Source organism: Scatophagus argus, chromosome 19, assembly GCF_020382885.2.
Source record: "Scatophagus argus isolate fScaArg1 chromosome 19, fScaArg1.pri, whole genome shotgun sequence".
Taxonomy (NCBI): Eukaryota; Metazoa; Chordata; class Actinopteri; family Scatophagidae; genus Scatophagus; species Scatophagus argus.
The window spans coordinates 12,215,006-12,235,303 of NC_058511.1; the positions used below are offsets into that span (position 1 = coordinate 12,215,006).

At 39.9% G+C, this 20,298-nt stretch overlaps 1 protein-coding gene across 1 annotated transcript in view; it reads right to left on the reverse strand.

Annotated features, from left to right (window-relative positions):
* Window positions 1-5,265, reverse strand: part of nkain2 (sodium/potassium transporting ATPase interacting 2) — a 71,237-nt gene extending 65,972 nt beyond the window's left edge. Inside the window, exon 1 of the mRNA XM_046373799.1 lies at window positions 3,744-5,265. Coding sequence (XP_046229755.1) covers window positions 3,744-3,797 — 54 coding nt within the window. The 5' untranslated portion in view covers window positions 3,798-5,265. The remainder of the gene's footprint in view (window positions 1-3,743) is intronic.
* Window positions 5,266-20,298: the final 15,033 nt, after the last annotated feature.

Consider the following 20,298-nt stretch of genomic DNA (forward strand, 5'->3'; position numbering starts at 1 on the left):
CGTGACTCACAGAGGCATATGTGTATCTGGGCATGTGTGTGAAGAAGGTGTCGGTAGAAACACCATCTGATCTGCTATGATCTTGTTCTGCTTGATCTCTTCTCTGTTTATACCGACTCTATAATCCTGTGACACACTTTTTACAGCTTTTTTTTGCGTGTGTTTCATCTCCTGCACCATGCTGCAGACTGAAATGTATTGAATAATGAAGAAACTTCTTATTGTTATGTTCAATCACTTGGACTTGAATAACCCATTCTATTTTATTACAAAGTTTAAGATTTTCCAAAGTATGTGAATTCAGATATTTTTTCTCACAGCATTTTAAAGTATTAGTTTTATAGGAGATGTTCAAAATAAATCTGCAAAACTCTTGAACCAATCCCGAATCAGTGCTTCCCACTGGATCTGAGACAGTGCAGTTTAAAATCAGCCCTACAGCCTTTCAAAGATAGCTGGAACATCAAACTCGATTAATCATTTAGGTCATTTGTTGAGCAAAAAGGCCAAACCATCTCTTGCTCCAGCTTCTCAGTTAAGAAGATTTGTTTCTTGTTTTTCTCTTATGTGACAGTAAACTGAATATCTTTTGAGTTTTGGATTGCTTTTAATACAAAATAAATAATTTGAAGATATCACCTCAGTCTTCGGGAATTTGTGGTGGGAATTTGTAAGACATTTGATTAATTGAAAAAAAAAATTGGCCAATTACTCAATAAGAAAAAAAAATCCATTAGTTGCGGCCCTGCTTTCAGATGCCCAAAAATAATAAAAAGAAACCAATTTCAATTAGTTTCAATGTGGACCTTTGTGCTGAGCTCTGACTCCCAAAAAACTTGTGACCATAAAGGTAACTAACAGCGTTTCACACAATCATAGAGGTCGACCGATTAATCAGTTCAGCTGATTTATTAGTCCATTCAGTAGTACAGAGGACTTCAGCAGAGCTTGCCTCAGACAGTGACCGGAATCGCCACCTAGATTTTTTAGGGTTATTGTAATCAGTTCCAGATTTATTTTTTGGTTACTACTTTTTTGGTCAGTGATCACTTTGACTGTTCAGTTCTAGAGTTGTGTCTAATAAAGACTCTTGATTTCCAGTGGTGTCAATGTTTTTTTTGTTTGTTTTGGCTGATTAATCGACTATCTGCTTTTTCCTACACCAAACTATCATTATTGTATTGGCCTTTGAGAATCCACAATCAGTCGATCTCTACACAGTAATACACTACATTCACTCTAATTTGGAAGACAAGCGATGTCAGCTGTGAGGTAGACATATCTCCAGCCTGGATCATTTGCTCTCTGCTCAGCTATGGTGACATCACCTATCTTCCCAATTAAGTTAGCTAATGAAGCAGGAGAAAAACTGCTGTTAAGAGTTACATAAGACATCAGTTCCACTACATAAGACACACTGACCAGCATTGTTGTCTACTCTGCGAGGTCAACTATTAGGTGGAAGCTCACATGGCAAAAACAATTACCTCCAGCAGGAGGTGAGCAGAGAAGCAAGCAGAGGGGAAAAAAAAGGATCTTTTAATTTGTGGTCAATTAGGTTGCTTTGAACAAAGAGGACTGTGCGTAGAGGGATTTCCTGAAACCTGCGTAAAAAAAGAATCTGAAAAATATCTCAATATCTTCATATTTTTTTTATGAAGGAATGGATTTCGTCATCAGGAGACTCCTGTCTAAATGACTGCAAGTGTACCAGATCTAGCTGTGCATGGCCAAACTGTAACATACAGTAGTGTGAGACCTCCAGCTCAGCTACTGGTGGAATCAGCTGGCTTAGCTATTACAACAGTTAACAGAGCAAAACATGTTGTTGACTATGGCATAGCATTAGTTCCACCGCATTAGACACAATGACTATCACTGTGACAGCATCTCATTCACAAGCCTGCACACACACACACACACATAGAAAAACACGCTCACAAGCCCTCCCTCTTATTCACCTACAGGTATACACAGCATCCCCATTTACAGCACAATGGTGTGCTTCGTGTACAGCACACGCGACAATCTCATCGGCATTGTAGTGTAGACATGTTAACTTACACTGCGGTTGCTCCTCTTTTGAATGGAAATGTGCATAGAAAAGTCCCATTTCACAGCACAATAGAGCTTTTACAGGCATGCCCTCACACAATGAGGGTCATACACATTAATATCCTGTGGTAAATTAGCCGATTTTAATATAATGATCTTTTGAAATGAATACAGACACACACACATGGGGCATCGTGTCTGCAACTGCGTCCTATACAGCATGACTACATACTGTACATGAGTCCATGAGCTGGCAACGCTACAGCACAAGCCCTTCTGCTCATGTTTATGCATCTGAGCATATGCAATGTCCCTGTCTGTATCATTTAGTATCTCTCAGCTCATTGTTTTGGTATTAGGCCCCGCAGTTGTAATGTACTGCTTTAATATCACCAATCTTATAAGCACTGTTTACAGGCACAGCTGATTTCAACAAAAAACTTCCACTAATTCCCGCTGTACACCACCTACTCAGCACCAAACAGCAGACATTTGAAGTTAGCGACTCAATGGTGAACTTTTGGAAGCTAAAGAGACACAGCTGTGTTGGTGGAGACCAAACACAGAGCTAAAAGGAGACATTTCATACAATGGCCAGAAACACAATTAATGCAGATGTTGCTGACTGTTCACTAACAAGTTCACCATATCAACTTAATGAGACCATAATATGTCAGTATTGCATTTGTAGCATGTTCTGCTACATCTTAGTAGACAAAACACCTGAATTACATTTCTGTTCTCTTTCTGTGATGGATTCCTCTCTGTATATTTCTTGAATGTTTCACATGACTTTTAATCCACTAAACAAATCCATTGTACTACAGAGTAGCTGTTCTAGAAATGTCTTAACCTGATGGGAAGGTCACCTACATTGAGCCAACAAAAAGGACCAGCCAACTTGCCATCTGAGGCTTCAATTATGTTGGAAGCTTTACATAGAATCGTCCTCTTAATATTAAGGATTTACACAACTATTGTAATGAAGTCACTTATGTTAATACTTGCACATCCTCACATGTATGCACACACAATCATACAGAACACCAACCCTCCTTCCCCATTGTCTTGCTTGGCACCAGTTTCCATTGACGCAGATGGTGATGGGAGAATGAGCTACAAAGAGAGACAGACACAGAGGGACTGGAAGCAGCTGATTCCATTAGATTTTATCAGGTCTGTTCCTCCGTCCACACCTTTTTTCCCATAAATAACACGTAGGCTACCTGCCCCATGCATCTATCCATCTGCCATCCAACCATCCATCCCTGCTTTACCTCGACTGACTCAATTTATCACTCCAATCCGCCATCTATCCATCATTGCTCTATATGGACTCTTTGTATCGTTTTAGAGCTCCCACCAACAGCCATTCATCCATTCAATACACCTATTCGTCAATCTGTCCCTCCAACCAGATCCTACCTTATATCATGACCTTTTACACACCTATTAACTTCTGAAATGTGGCCTTTGAGTCATTCATCTTTTTTCCCTCCATCCATCCATCTATCCACCCCCTCTCTGTATCTAGTCACCAAGGTAAAAAATGCATTTTTCTGATTCTCAGTAATGACTTTTTTATTGTTGAACTACTGAGGAATTAAAAAAAGAACTTGTTCTTTCTCCTGACTGATCTGTCCATTTAGCCACTGCTATACAGGATCAATAGTAATCTTAACACTTACCAGCTGCATGCCACAGATGAAGGCCAAGGTGCACCTGCCACTACAGCAGCCCATGGTGTCCCCCTCCCTCACTGCAGTGATCCACGTGGAGAAGAAACTCTGGGTAAAACTTCCAAATCTCCAGCAGGCACCTTCAAAATCCAAAAAGCCCCCAGAGGAGCCGTCTGGCTGGCTGGCAGCCCAGGTAGAGGCGCTCCCTGCTCGGCCTCACAGATCAGAGTGCAGCCCTGCTTCTCTCCGGAGCTCAGGGGGATAAAAGGCTATTACTTCATTCAAATGGAGGAGTTGCTGACAGGTAAACAGCCAGGCTGCGTTCTCCCTTGGGTTTCCAGCACACAGGGGGTCAGGGATCAAAGATGGAAGGTAAGCCTTGGGGATGATTCAAGTCCACAAATTGTTCTTGATTTATGCACAGAGCTTGGTTCTGTAGGTAAACCTTCTCCAAGCCTCTGCAGCTCAGCAGTCTGAGATGTCAGGTAGCGCGGTACATTTTGACTGACTGCACACAGAATTACTTCAGATTTCTGATCTTGTGGGTCTCTTGACACAAATAAACTCTCCAATTACGTTCGCACAGGGTGCACTTGTCCAGTCGTTGACCACTGGACTAGAAAGTCCGGTTGACAATCACGTCCATTGATCGCATCCTTATCAACACAACAGAATCATCAGAGTACGTTAACCAGTAAATACAACACAGAAAGACTATAAAAGCTGGGAGATATAGTAAGATTACATGGATGCATTTCCCGGATTAAATGCTCTTTTGTTTAATAATCCCGAGTAGGCGCTACTTGGATTTGGCCAATTTGTTTTAGGGTGGAGAAAACAAGTGCAAGCGGTTCCTGCCTCCTCACAGACGAGCTCCTCTCTTCTCCTCTCAGGGGAAGTAACGGGCATGTAGAGGCAACATCCTCTAACGTTCATTCACACCACAAAACAAAACACAGCGTTTTTATCACCAGCGCTTGTGATCCAAAATCTTTCCTTTTTCCCCCCCTCTGAATTTGGTGTTTTATCCACTCTGAAGACGGTGAGTAAAAATTGTTGCTATGATGTTGTGATATGTCAACAGCCACTGGAAGCTGATTTCGGTGTCTCTGCTGGCTAATAAGTCGTCCTCCTCCTCCGGTTCATCTCCCCATCAGCTCCACAACACAACCGCCGGTTTGTGATCTTCGCCAGTCGTTGGGTGGTTAATTCACCGCCTCCTCCGTTACAGCGAATAAAATCTGTACAGCGTTAAAACAAAAAAAGCAAACAGAAAAGCATGCCCACGTTTCGCATGAACGGGGACGGGGTGAAATTTCAGGTGGAGGTAAGTCTCCAAACGTAACGTACAAAAAGGTGATACGAGCGGAAATAACGGGTAAGTTTAGTGTGCTGTCTGGGGGTTGTCTTCAAGGAGTGAAAAGGGGGAGACAATGGGAACCGGGATGGACCAACGGACCGAGAGAGACAGCCGAGAGGAGCGTCTCTCGCCTGCCATCTGTCAAGTCAAATACCAAGCAAAAACGTGGCTGTTCCGGTCGTGAGTTTCAAATTAAAGGCATGTGTATTTTAGTGCGAAATCAAAAAGCACGGCCCTGCGATTGACTGGCGACCAGTCCAGGGTGAACCCCGCCTCTCGCCCGTAGTCAGCTGGGATAGGCTCCAGCTCCCCCGCGAACCTGACGGATAAGCGGTATAGAAAATGGATGGATGGATCAAAAAGCACATTTTCTTAGTGTCTTTTTCTTATGAGGACTTCAATGGTGAAAACGTTTAAATCAAATGTGGAATAAATCAAAAAACTGTTCTAAAACTGTTTAACATGCAATTTATTTGTTCAAAGCAACCTTTCGACTGTGTTGACTGTTTTTATTCATTCATTAATTTATTGGGTTTTCCGATTTGATTCAAAATTTTAGACCTGTGAATACTTTATTTAGCTCACAGCTCTAATCCAAAGTCGCCCATACTGGTCTGCTCTGCGTACACTTAAGTTGTACACCATTTGCTTTCATCCAGGTGTATTAATGGGCCTTTAGGTTTTATAGGGGAATACAGAAACCAAATACACTCAGTGTAGTTAAACCTACATAATTTGTACTCCTTTAATATTTTAACCAAATGTCATGAATGAAAACATTTTTTGTTCAAGAACATGAACAAAACATTCAGGAGCTTTTAATGGCCTAGGCGGCTTAGTATGTGCAGAAAGGTTTTGAGGCCTATTGTTTCTTAAAATGAGCTGTCCAGTACCTGATATTCAAGTATGCAGTGAGCTAAGTGAGCTCTATTTTTGCGTGTTCTGCTTTGTTGTTTTTAGGTTTTAATCCTGAACATTTTTCTTATTCATTTGTTCACCTTTTCTTATCCTTGTTCTTAAGTGTATGTCTATTTCTGGGTAAGTATGGTGAGAGCAATGAAATAGTCAAACTCCGTGTAGATCTACACAAACAAACACCACAACACATTACTAATTTTTATTTTTGTGTATTTTTCATTCCCCTTGGACAACCGACTTCAAGACATCCAAAGATTTGGACACGTTCAAGCTGTTATTTTGAAGGCTGCAGGATCACACTTCCGCCCCTGTTGTGGCTGCCTGTGGCTGACTTGATGAAGCTGATGTTCCGCTCGGCAGGGGAGCGGCGGGGCTCTTTTCACTCACTGAGACACAGTAACACAGACAGAGAAGAGATGTAGCTTTGGTCGGCATGCAGCTGCTCATGAACACGGCCTTCAACCATTATATTGACTGAGACTCACTGCCTCTCTCTCTCTCTCAGTGGGGAGCCCTGTCTGAGTTGTCAAGATAATCATTTTATCCTCATTTCTCTTTCACTTAATTGAAGTCTGAAGGGTTTTGTGATAACCTGCTATTAAGGGTGATTTTTAAAAAAAAAAAAATAAAAGGGGACAGAGTGTTTTAAAATGTCTTGTAAGCTATTAAAATTGCTCACCATTATCCATCAATTATTGGAAAGAGCCTTGGGTTAACACTTCAGAGGCTGATTGCCTCATTTATGAATGACACTTAATTTAGCTCAGTAGCTCTGTGTTGTTCCCACAGTCTCTGGAGTTTAGCAAACGCAGCACTGCTGCAGACTACAGCCAAATTAAGCAACAAGAAAAGCTTTTGAAAACAAGCAATTAAAGGTGGGGAATGTGTGTGTGGGTGTGTGTTTGGGGGTCACTTGTGCCACGCCTATAAAATGGCCAGCAGTTTAAACAGACACAGAGGTGTAGAGGGTATCACTGCTTTAGTGATACAACATAATGGCCTGCTTTCCCCTCACCATCAATCTCTGTCACAGTCTTCCCCTCCCACACACAAACACACACACACAGTAAAACAACACACACGTTCAGAGGCACACAAACAAATGCACAAACACGTACACACACTCTCACACACATTCGAACCACACGCAGTGCGACAGGAGTTTAATTATGCCGCTAATCTTGAGTGACAGTGGCATGTATAATGGCTGATTCCCCAGGGCCATGTGTCAAAGCATGCACCCATTCATCCGTCCATCCCTCCTTCTATTTATCATTTTACCTACTTAGCCATCCATCTATTCCCATCCGCCCATATTTCCACTCCACTTTTCCCCTTCTCTCTTCATCATCCCTTCATCGTTTCCTGCTTCTCTTCTTCCTTTTTTTGTGCCCTTTTTAGTCATATCGGCAGTCACTCAAAAAAAAATCAGCCTTCCTAATTTTCTCTTTGTCACATGTCATCTGCTCTTGCACAAAGGTTATTGACTGAGCCAATTGGGCCTGTGCTCCTGAGGTCTCTGACCACTGGGACCTTGGCTGTGGTTCACCAAAGGGTGATGCCCCAGGTGGTCAAAGGTTTGTCAGCTCAGCATTGAATATATCATAAATCCCATCAGTTTGTGTAAATCTCTAAGTGTGAGTCTGAGCAGATATGAAAGCTAATAGCACAGTATGAAGTATTTTGAAGACAATAATCAATACTTAAATACTTTTCCCATAAGTATTTTAAGACCACATGTGGAGCACGTCACATTAAATTTACTACACACACAAGCTGATGACAAATAAACCTTTCTAGATGACTTGTTAAGTCACTTGTATTAATGGTCGATAACTGCAATACCACATCAAGGCACAAACCCACAAACAACAAACAGAAGGAACAGCATTAAAGCTGAATTAAAAACAGTTTTGCGTTCTGAGCAATCAAATAAAATCGAATAAAACAGTTTCACCATAAGGTTCACTTAGTAGCTGCTCTGAAGTTTTCAGTCATGATCTTCTTCAGCAGATGGAGTTGTCCAGTTGTTATGGAAATGTGGGAAAAAAATCAGTTCAATTTTCCTGACTGACTTCTTAGTCATCTTGGCTTATGAGAAAGAGAAGGGAGTACACCTGTAATGAAGCTCTTGTCACAGTCTCTTAGCTTATATGAAAAATGATAATGCTTTGCCAACATATGTGGCTTTCCTGTCATGTCAGTAAAGCTTATTTGAACATGATTTTGACAGAGAGAAAAAGTGACAAACAGAGAGTGAGAGAGATGGTCTACTGCTCATAACAGACAGTGAGATAGTAGGTGTTTATTACTTTGTCTGTCAGGACCAGATGTCAACAGATGCCTGCTGCTGCCAACCTTTCTCAACCCACACACACATGCAAACACACACACACACAAGAAAAACACACAGACCTTCACTCTGACATGCTATACCTCCTACACCTTGTCTTATCTGAATACAATCTAACTTCAAAACCTATGGTTGAAAATAGCCTGTATGTATGTGGAATATCATTTACAGTGGCCGCACAATTGAAGACTCATATCTACTGTTGCTACCATGTAAAAGTTAGCATAAACATAATATCAACACAATTTGACAGAGACCAAAACAGCAAGGGAAAACAAGAGAAACAAAGAAATGTAAGGAGAAGCAAAATGGCAGACAGAAAAGAAGAGTAAGGAAGGAAAGTGAGACTCCACAGGGGGGACAGTGCACTGAGAAAAGGGTCACTTACATGTTAAGTATTGTGGAAGTAATGCAAAGATCATGGCAACAGTAAATATATAATGAGTGACTAAGGACTTGTCTGCACAAAAAAACATACACAAACATTTTTGGTAAAAACACCAAAATAACATACATTACAATAGTTTGCATCAGTAAAAGAGAGATGAGGCCATTATAAGAATGTTGGATTAGAACTTGAGTGTGTTGTTTTAAATATTATTAAAGATTTTATTCAAAAATTTATGTTTGGTTTGTTTTGATGAAAATGTCCTTAAACTTGCATTTTTTTACCACTAGGGGGGAGCAGAAACAACCTGTCAATTAAATTTGTTGAATGAAATATTTTTCATTCAGCTCCTCTTTTTTCTTTTTTTGTTTACACATCCAGCATGTGTGGAACAACATTAGCATTCATTTGGAGCCACCTGTCAGATGTTTAGCAAATATCCACTCTCCTTTAAGCTCTGCCTTTGGTCTCCACCAACTCAGGTACAGTAGGGCTATCCAAGCATTTAGCTGAAAACAACCAGCTGTAGCTGACAAACATGCAAAAGAGCTGTGATGTTGAACGAAGACAGAAAAATTGTGGGCAGGAAAACTAAAACGGTGAGCTGAAAGAAAGAAAAAAACTTTGAAGAACTGGAAAGAACTGTTGGGTGATCATTTTCTGTATAGTTGCTTAAATTACAGATGCAAACTTTGTTCTTTTACATGTTTATACCAGTTGTGCGTATAGCTAAAGCACCAGTGGTGCATCCTGACTATGGCCACTTCAACACACTCACCAGTCAAGTTCACTACCACTTTCCACAGTGTAAAACCTGTTCTTCAGAAGGAAGAAACTGCCTGATGTGGTAAAAATGAGGTTCTTAGCATTTAAGTGAAATATCCTGCTGACTTGCTGACGGTGGCATAACTGTAGGCTACTCTGTAACTCCTGCCTTTTCACAAGCAGCACTTGTGCTAAAACCAAATTAGCAGAAAGTAGAATGACTAATTTTGGAACACGTTCCAAATGTGTATTAGTTAATCACAGTCACAAGACTGCTTGCCTCTGGCTTTATTTTTTTCAAGACTTGGACTTGTGAACAAAAAAAACAGGTGGCCATAACACAGTTAAAGAAAAGACAGAGAGAATTTCATTTTTGTGCACAGTGCCTATTTTTCATTCTTTTGTGATATTATCAAAAAGAGTATATATATAAATTGTTAGGCCAAATCATACTCTTATCCTTCAATCAATTCACATCTTAACCTTTTCAGGGCTGGGAACAACAGAAACGTACGAATACACATACAATATCAAATTCCCTTATCTTGAAATAGTAATGCATTAACATGCCATTTGAAGGGATTTAATCTACAATCATAGTGCAGCGTTGCTTCAAGCTTCTGAAATCATTAATTTCACAATTATGGAATTAATATATTTGCCTTCAAGCAAATTCCTAAGTGATCCAACAGCCAGTGTATCTTTACCTCCATAGTTTTACAGTATAGGATGATTACAATACAATTTTCTTAACCCCAAATGTTCTTATATAATACACTTGCAACAGTGTTACTTTTTCGAAGGCGATTCTAGGATCAGACTTTGACGGGGGCTTAGCTCTCATGCATGTCAAATTCTGCTGTGAATGTGAATTTTCTTTTCACAATTAAACAGCTCCTGTTTTTACACTATAACAATGTTTATTTCACCATTAAACATATAATCTGATTATAGATAAAGCAGAGTATTCATGATATGAATTAATGTAAGAGGGGTGGCACCTGTGTGTTTGCGTGGTCGCCCTGTCCCTGCGTGGGTTTTCTCCGGGTGCTCCGGCTTCCTCCCACGGTCCAAAAACATGCACATTAGGTTAATTGGCTACTCTAGATTGCCCCTAGGTTTGAGTGTGTGCGTGTGCGGTTCTCTGTCTTTGTGTGTCAGCCCTGCGGTTGACTGGCCACCAGTACAGGGTGTTCCCGCCTCCCATCCGTAGTCAGCTGGGATTGGCTCCAGGCCCTCTGCAACTCTGCATACATGTGGTGGTATAGAATGGATGGATAAATGTAAGAGGAGGTGGGGAGAATGGTGTATCAGTGTGCTTCTTATGAATGTGAAATCGTTGTGTCCACTGGAGTGAATGTAAGCAAAACAGTAGCTGAAACTGTGTTGTCCTGACTGTCTGTCTTCATTATCACCTTATTCTTTCTCTCTCTTTCTCTGGCTCCACCCTGCTCTCTCTCTCTCCTTCTCTCTCCCTCTCTCTCTCTGTCTGTCCTCTTCTCTCCCCCTTTGTGCTGTCATCCAAAAGGCAAACATAACAACCAGAGAGAGTATTTATGGCAGAGTAAGAGGTAGACAGGGGAGAATCCATATCAATTTGTAAAAATAACCTACTTGAATACTGGCTGAATGCTGGTGGTGGGCAATGCAGTCAGGAAAAATCCAAACATTGCTCTCAACTGAACCTGGTTGTTTTGTTGATAAGAAAAAGAGTAATAAAACTAAAGTGAAAAGGGCCTCAGCATAGCCAAGTCTTTACTGCCTAAAAATTCATTCTGAATCGTGAACAGAGCAGAGAGATATAAGCAATGAGCCGCACCATAACAAGTTATCAACTTAAGTAAAATTATATGTGTGTGTGGAGGGCTAACCCTTAGTCCCATCTGTGATGATGATGATGAGTATTATTATTATAATTATTTTAGAGATCAAATTTAGGTGTACTTAAAAGTCCCAAGAAAGAGTCTAAAATCCATTAATCCACGAATTCAAAAAGTTGTTTATATTTTTTCTTTGACTTACAAATTGTGCAGCAGCAAAAATTAGTTCCCTTAAGGTAAACAAAGAAAAATCAAAACACAACATGGAAACACAACTATTGAATCAGAATCAGAATCAGAATTCCTTTATTAATCCCTGGAGGGAAATTCTTGAAATTGTTATTATTGTAGAAGTGTCCTTCAGATGTTCTTCCATGTAATCCTCTTACAACACAAATGTGGGTCCTCAGAAAGTATACCAATAATAATAATTTAAAAAAATGTTTCGAAAGTAATGCTTCTCCGGGCTTCCATGCAAAAAGCAAAAGCTACATCACAGTGTGTGTTTCTTCTTGCTTGTGTTTCTTTCTGGTGTGTTTATGCAGTCATTTATGCCATGAATCACACACTAATTCAGTTTTATTTGTGTGTGCATGTTTGTGTGTGTGTGTGAGTGTGAGCTCATGTACTCAGTCATGTGTGTGTGTGTGTGTGTGTGTGCCTGGAGGCAGAACTGTAAGTGCTATTAGATCTGGATATTGCTGCAGTACCTCACAGGGGCTCAATACAATTCAGTGCGTTTGTCATTTTTATCAAGAGCAGAGTCTAAATGCATAATGTAAATCACAACAAGCTTTAAGTCCCATTATTGAATCCAGCCCTGGGTCACTTTCTGTTCAACTCTTTTAGTTCTGCAGTTTCTGTGTCTTTTAACAGAAAATATTCTCAAGGACAGCCTTCTGTCTCACATCCACACCTGGTCCTTTCAGTTGTCTCCATTTTAAGACAAAGCAGAAACACCTCTAGTAACACTCTGATCGTGCTTGCTGCTTTGCTGGTTTGTTGGACACACAGTACCACTAAAATTACCCCCAATTGATATTACTGTGATTTCAATGAATCACAGGGTAAATAAGTACATCTTTAATGGGTGAGCTGAAACTGTGTCCAACAGTGTAAGCCTTATGGTGGATTATGCTTTCGACCTCATGTGTGTGCACATTACTGTGTTTGTGCAAACACATACTGTGCTACAATATGTTCGTACATGTGTAGATGTTTTAAAGGCAACACTCACAGAATTTCAAGAAAGAAAAATATTTTCCTTCTGATTGCTTTTTGGTTGCTATTTGAAAAAAAAAAACACTTCTGAGATTGCTGTTTCACTTTTTCACATTTAAGAAATTGCTCATGAAATTGCTCTGTCACCACAAAAAAGATGGAGGTGAATAGAATTTAATTTGTGGTGCCCACAATACTAAAAAAAAAAAAAAATCAACATCACACTATCTGCAACTTTCATAGAGATTATCTGTGGTAGTAATATGTCCCCTGGTCTGTGTATTATATGGATGGACAGACAGACCTTGTACTTGCATCAGTTAGTTCCCATTGTGGGCACTTGAATACTCCGAACTGATGTTGTTGACCCTGGAGCACATATTACTTGGTATTGGATCAACCCAAATTTTATGTCAATCCTTTGTGGATTAGAGCACCCAAGACATTGTTAAGACAAGTTACTGTGATATTTTATTAAATGTCAGTTTTCAACCTTGTGAACACCACAAACAATATGTGTTGTAATAGCAGCAGAAATATTTTTAAAAAATTAGACAATGTCTCAAAACTTGGGCAAATGAAGCCAAACTTGTCTGCACTAATGGATCCCGAGAAAGGCGAAAAATATGTTTTCTTTGTCTGTAATATGATGAACCAACCATTTCGTGTTGATGTCTGGTAACTGTGTGCCAGGATGTTTACATGCACTCACTGTGGGGTCTGTTTCTGTGATGTTCGGACATTCCTTTTTTGATTAAGACAAAGTAAACTGGGACAGATTATATCCAAAAATGTGGCACGGCTTTTAAAACCCTAGTCTTTGATACAATGAAGGAGCCGAGACAGGTAGTAGGTAGACGGAGTGAACACAGTGAGTGCAGCAGGGAGACAAAGAACAGAGGAACGTTAGGCAACAGACTGAGATGAGAAAGATATTGTGGCCAGAGATGGATGGAGAACCCAGACAGAGTGAGATGAGAGAGGCGAATTAATAAACTTTGCTGCAGTTCAAGAAGGACAGGCAACATAGAGAGAGAGGAAGGAGACAGCTACAATATATAGAATATAAAAGCAGAAAGAAAAAGAGATAAAAAACTGAGCGAGAGAGGCAGAGAAAGAGATGTAGAAAAGAGGATATTGATTGGTTAAAAATGCATGAAGTGTCTGATGTGCAGCTCCTCGTTTCTAATGTCTTCTGACTAGACAGTCTGAGGTTAAAGCATCATCTCCCAGAATAACTGGGTTTAATAGCTGTTTTTATATCATTAGCTGTCAGTGAGTCAATCAGTCAGTTGCTCAGACTCTCAAATGGAAACACTCTTTGTCTTCTTTTCCTTTCAACTGTTCCCTGCAGCGAATCATCTGCTTCCATCTCAGCCTGTCCTCTGTATCCTCCTCCCTCACACCAACTACCTTCATGTCCTCCTTCACTACATCCATAAACCTCCTCTTTGGTCTTCCTCTAGACCTCCTGCCTGGCAGCTCTAATCTCAGCATCCTTCGACCAATATATTCACTATCCCTCCTCTGAACATGTCCAAACCATCTCAACCTGGCCTATCTAACTGTATCTCTGAAACATCTCACATGAGCTGTTCCTCTAATGTACTCATTCCTGATCCTATCCATCCTGGTCGTGCCCGAAGAAAATCTAAATAGAAATAGAATAGGGAAATAAAGACACATATCCGGCTGAGAGCTTCTTCCAATGGTAGCCAGACCCAGACTGAGGAGCTGGACTGAAAGTTTGGTCTGTTGTCCTCTCAAGCTCCAGGTTCTGTAAGTATTGTTTAATCAGACTACTTACTTCATCCTAATGTGGTGTTTTTTTGTTTTAGTTTCTTGGTTTTTCTTTAGTTTACCCTGAATAGACATGCTCACCCACATCTTCTAACTTCTGTGTGTTCATGAGCTTTAATGCTTCAAACAAAATATTTAGCATTTTATTGCTCAGAGCATTTCAGCAACATGCTGACAGCTGTTATTATGAAGTGATTTTGCCCCAGACTAGTAGCTACACAAGAACATTCCCTAAAGCCACTAAAATATTGCTCTTCCTGACTCATTGTCTGGGTTAATGCGGAATAAAACTATTCTCTCTAGTCTAGTTAACTCTGCATGGACAGCAACTAACAGACACAACCTAAAACCACAAATTAACAAATTACATGTGCGCAAAAAGCTTTAAGAAAAAGCTTCTAACCATTAAACATGTACCTTTGTCTGCCATAACTAGGATTTTTGTTAGGATTTTTCAGATTATTCCAAGAACTATTACACTATTGCACTACTACACTCCAGAGAAGCAAAATATGCTGGCAGATGAAACATCACACCTAAAAACACAAGCCTCCTCAATTTAACACATGAAACATAAAAAACATAAAAGCTGTATTTTCCTTCGGTTTTCTACATTCTTTTCCACCTTTTGAGGTTTGATGCATGCTCGATGACTCTTTGACTAAATGTCATCTGGCGGCACTAGAGGCAGGTCCTATTCATTTCAATGGGAGAAGTGAATGTGAGCACAGATTATGATCGATTGTTTAAACCTAAATATTGGGCCTATTCCTATCACAAGCCATACATCTCCCGCACATTCTGACACTAAAATTACATTTTTCAGACAAGTCAAGAGAAAATTAACTTTGCCCTAGCTCTGTCCCTGCATCAGAAACACACTCGGGTGAGATCTGGATATCTGGCTCAGACAGGAAGTGTATACCGTTACATAACATTGGAGCAGCTTTCAGTGGGTCATCTTTTCTTACAGAGAATCTGTGACTCTAATGCAAATCACAGTGTCTTGTGCTTAAGATGATTTAACACCGTATATTTAAATGCATTAAACTGTAAAGTACTTCATTGTATTGATTTCTGGGTAATTAGTCTATTAGCAAATGGCAGCTGAAAAGCTGAAAGAACACATTTTGTTAGCTAGTACTTTACCCCCTCATGCTCCTGTAAGTTTTCTCAGAAGGCAGAGTGAAGTTTTTAGGTCATATTTCTTGTCATCTCTCTTAGAACTACTTTTGAAAAAAAAAATGAAATGAAGGTATTACATCCGATTCATCTGTTACACCTTTTATCCAATCAGCTCAAAAACTTTACTACTTTCTGTACTGCTCTCTGTCAAACACTGCAGGACAGACTGAAGTAGACCTCAAAGCGTTACTGTTTGTCAGTCCATGCAGTATAGATGAAGCGTTATTTCACCAGATATTGAAAACAATGACCCGATGATAACATTAGATGAAATATAAGGGGACCAGCAAAGTAATTAGGTTTCATCTTCTGGAATCTATGAATATGCGTATAAAAGTTTATGCCAGTCCATCAAGTAGTTGTTGAGATACTTCAATCTGTACCAAAATGGTGGGCTGACCAAAAATCTATTGTAATAGATATGTCAAAAATTTCATTAAATTGGTTAATGATGACTGACCCTACAGTTATTTGCTCTTGTTAATAGTCAGTCAGCCAGTGTTCATGTAATATTAGTCCCTGAGCTATAAATGTTCTTCTTGACACTGTGACTTTAATTTCTACTTCCTCCCTGTTCTCTGCTGTCTTTCCATCTGTTTGGCCTGCCTCTGCCAATACAGCGTTTGAAAGTGTGTGTGTGTTTGTGTGTGTGTGTGCATGTGTGTTTACTGAATACACTCCAGTACGTTTCCAGGTCTGTGAACTTGTATCAAGACACAGTGGGGTTCAGGGACGGCAACCAGCAAGTGCGAGTGTGACGGAAGGAACCGCACGCCTGGCAGATCGCAGTTGAGATGAGCAGAATTTCACCTCCCGGTCAAGTCACAAAGCCAAAATTACTCCTGAAGCACATGAGCCTATCAAGTACCTGTTAGGTACATCCATCTGGGCTGCATTCCCACCAGTCTGTTTCCTGTGAGAAGTTGCTTACAGCCAAATATGTTTGTTAGAGCTGTTGTTGAAAACAAAGTGAGGAGATATGAGAGAAATGTCAAAATGTAGATGAAAATCATTCAAAGCAATCCACCTGTATATCCCCTTTAATCTCAGACAAGGTAAATAATTTGTTTAAATTTGTTAAAATGAAACTTGACATATTTTTGTTGAAAGCAGCTTAATTTGTCCCCCTAGGTGCACACATCAGGAAAGATTTGGGTCCTTGGTGTTGGTGGTTTGATTAAAGGACACACTCTAATTTTTACATTTTTGCTAAAAAAAAAAACTTAAGTGGTAAAAATGTGACATTCAGATACAGATTTTCTATTGTTGTTATTCATTTTCTATTCTAGTATCTTCTATTGTGCACTAATGCGTTGTCACTCCAAGACAGATATAATAAGCCCCAGGCCTGTTCGTTTTAACATTTCGTGCGAATACACACATAAGCTTCACTGGTTGACATAATTATCTGAAACAGCGAGAAATTTTTCCTGGCCAGCAAGCTTGGCCTACAAACACTGTGTGTGTGTGAGTGTGTGTGAGAGTCTTATCCCATCAGTAGTATAGCTTTGGGCTGGTTTACATTTGCATAATGAAGTCAATAACACTGCCCTCCTGGGAGGGAGCATGGTGACATTATTACTAATTTAATAAGAAGAGTTGAGTGTTTATTGGTTTGTGTGCATGTGTGTGTAGGAAGGGACAGAAACAAAGATGGTGTGAGGCAAAGAGTGACAGACAAGTGCAAGAGGTGAGAAGAGAAAGGAGGCTGGAACTGAAGAGAGGGATTTCGGGAGCAGAAGAGAGAGGATGGAGGAGGTGGAACTGGAACAGGCTGAATAAAAGAGAGGAAAGGAGGACAGGAAAGGAGACTAAAGGAAAAAGAGAGAGATAAATATGACCAAGAGGTGAGGGTGAAAGGAGGACATGAAGTTAGTGAGGCACATAGAAGTGTGGAAGGTAAGATTAGGGAGGAAGAAACAACAGAAAACAGGAAGACAAAACGTGGGTAGGTGAAGGAGTCAGAGAATAATGAAAAAGCAGAGTGTGTTATGGAGAGACAGAGATGTATGGCTGATGTTTGACTCTTCAGTTTTAATCACAGTCTTGGTGTCCTCGCTGTCCTCTGCTGGTTAAAGGCCTGCAGCTGTCTGTAAGCCCAGAACACGAAGCCCTGTGGCATCATTACTAACAGAGCACACACACTGACCTGACACGCAGAGACTTTCAAAACATTTTTAGCAGGTGACTGAATGAGCCATCTGTCTATCACAGGCTAACTTCAACCAATCAGATCGACGAACCATGAGACACTTGCCGAAGTCAGTCAGGACAAGAATGGAAACATCTTTTCTATCTAGTTTTGTTCTTTTCTCTTCTTTCAGTAAAGAAATGCTTTCCAGATCTGATATAATTGATGTTACAGCAGCCTCTATGCTAACCTCTTTAGAAGCTTTTCAAATGAGCACTCGCTTCTCACCTCTGTGGTCGTCACACTTAAACCATATCTGTAGCTGCCAGTTGTTCCTGACAGGATGCTGATTGGTCCGAAACAGCTGTGGTTTGGACACAAGCTCATAACCTGCAGCTTGGCCAGATGGATTCTTGCCCAATTTTGTGACCTCGCTTGAGCTTGTATCCTGCAAATCCATCAGCCTTGCTAGGTAAAATGAGCATGAGCCTGCCCGCAGACAAAAATTTATGCTATAGGGATATTTTATATAAGCTATATCTTAAATTATTAAGTCTAAGTAGAGATCTCATTAATGTAAGTGACAGTTTGTACTTAAAGGCTGCCATATATTCTCCACTAGTCTCATGGGGTTTATTCACTCTAGTTACTAAGAACTGAAGTTAAGTAGAGTTAGTCTGGTGGTAACAAACTTCACGAAGGAATAATGAATAATAAATGTTTAAGGTGCTCAGTTGTAATCTATGTATATATGCCAATATAATGATTTGATCTTACTGATGATTATTGTCTGTGTAGTCAAAGTCTGATGTGTTTTATTCCTTTGTATCATAGACCTATAATGGTGTCACAACAATTACAAACACATCACTGAGACACACTCTTGCACAGGGTGACATATTCCTTTATTACAATAAACAGGGGCTGCAGAGTCTATGATAAATCAATGCCTCACCATCCTGCTGCAATAAATTATCACTGGAGCACCAAATGTGTCTTAGACTGAAGCTGAAAGTAGTCCATCATAAAAGAACAATTTTCTCAGCTAAAAAGCTGTTTTAGGGAAATATTTAACATTTTTAAAAAATGAAGCAAAATATTTGTGACCAACATTTTTAAAGATTTATGACTGAAGTTGGAGTGAATTTTACAGACAGGTTAGGTAAGAGATGAATCAAAAAGGTTAGGGTTTTAACCCTAACCCTAAACCCATTTGCTTACAATATGAAAAGGACCAGACCAGACTTATTCCTTTAAACAGGACAAAGAAAGAAAAGGCACATTTCATCCATGCCGCATAAAATAAGGTTACATCTTAATAATAATAAAAAAGATTAATATGAGATGAATAGTAAAAGTTAAAAGCTCAGTTAGGGGCAGCAGTGGACAGGCAGGTTAGCTTAGATTAAAATCATGGTAACACTGAGACAGCATAAATGTAGCTTCTATTTGTTTTGTGCTGACCCTGCAGAGGAATAGGAAACAGACCTAAAACGTTTGAGAAGGTTCAGACTGACAAAACATATCTGAAATTTGATTTGATCCTCTAGCCTTGTGAGTGATTTGTACACTAATAGTTGTGTTTTTAGTGGACCTGTACCCCGGACATTACAGTTATTGGAGTCTAAGGTGTGCCCTGAGGCCATGCAGTACCAGTAGTGAAAGATACATAGAAGAACCTGTGTAACAGGACAATATTAAAGCTGAACCATGCTGGAAGGCTTAAAGCAGGAAGTCACAGTCCCAAGATGTTGAGTCTTAAGGGTCTGGGCCTACTGAAGTGGAAGTTGGACATGTGTCCTTGGGGTGCTGGACAGACTTCCAACACCCCACTTCCAGGATACACTCACGGCTATCAGGATGTTTCTGTGTTTTATCTCTTTAATATCCTGAGTTTCAGATGGAAGGAAGCATTGTTCAGGATGTATCAAAGTATCTCTGAAAACACACACACACACACACACACACACACACACACATCTATCTATATTTTCTGACAGGTCTTTGAATTTCTTTTTCTACTTTAGTTTACATTTCTATTTTATGTTAGCCTTTCCTTTGATAATGGAGAAATTAATAAATGAATCTCAACTACATTCTTTGAAAATAAAAACTTTTTAGTTAGCTAGCTGGTAACCATACAACACCTTAACTTAAGCAAAAATAAAGTTAGCTTGTTAACATACCAAGAAATCAATAATAGCAATTAATATTTGTCATTTTTATTGAAAAAACTAACTAGAATAATTAGTGAGAATGTGGTGAGAATGAGAAAATATGTCGTGAGATGAAAAGTTGTATGAATTCAGTTATATTTGAAAGAATTTCAATGTTTTTGGATCTCAATTTTTTACGTGTGTTTGTCTAAGTGTTTGTGTATGTCTGTGTGTTTGTGTGCCCCGCCCCCCCCCCACACACACACATACCCAGTCCTCAGTGCGCCCTACATATAAAGCAGTCCAGTCCAGTGTTAACACCAGCTGCTGTCTGTATCTCTAATTATAGCCTCTGCAGTGCGACTCCCAGGGCTAGACTGGGGGTCAGGTTACTCCTTCCCACAGCTCTCTCACATGGGCACACACACCCTCACTTAAACTGGGCTTCAAAAACAGGTTCTGACAGG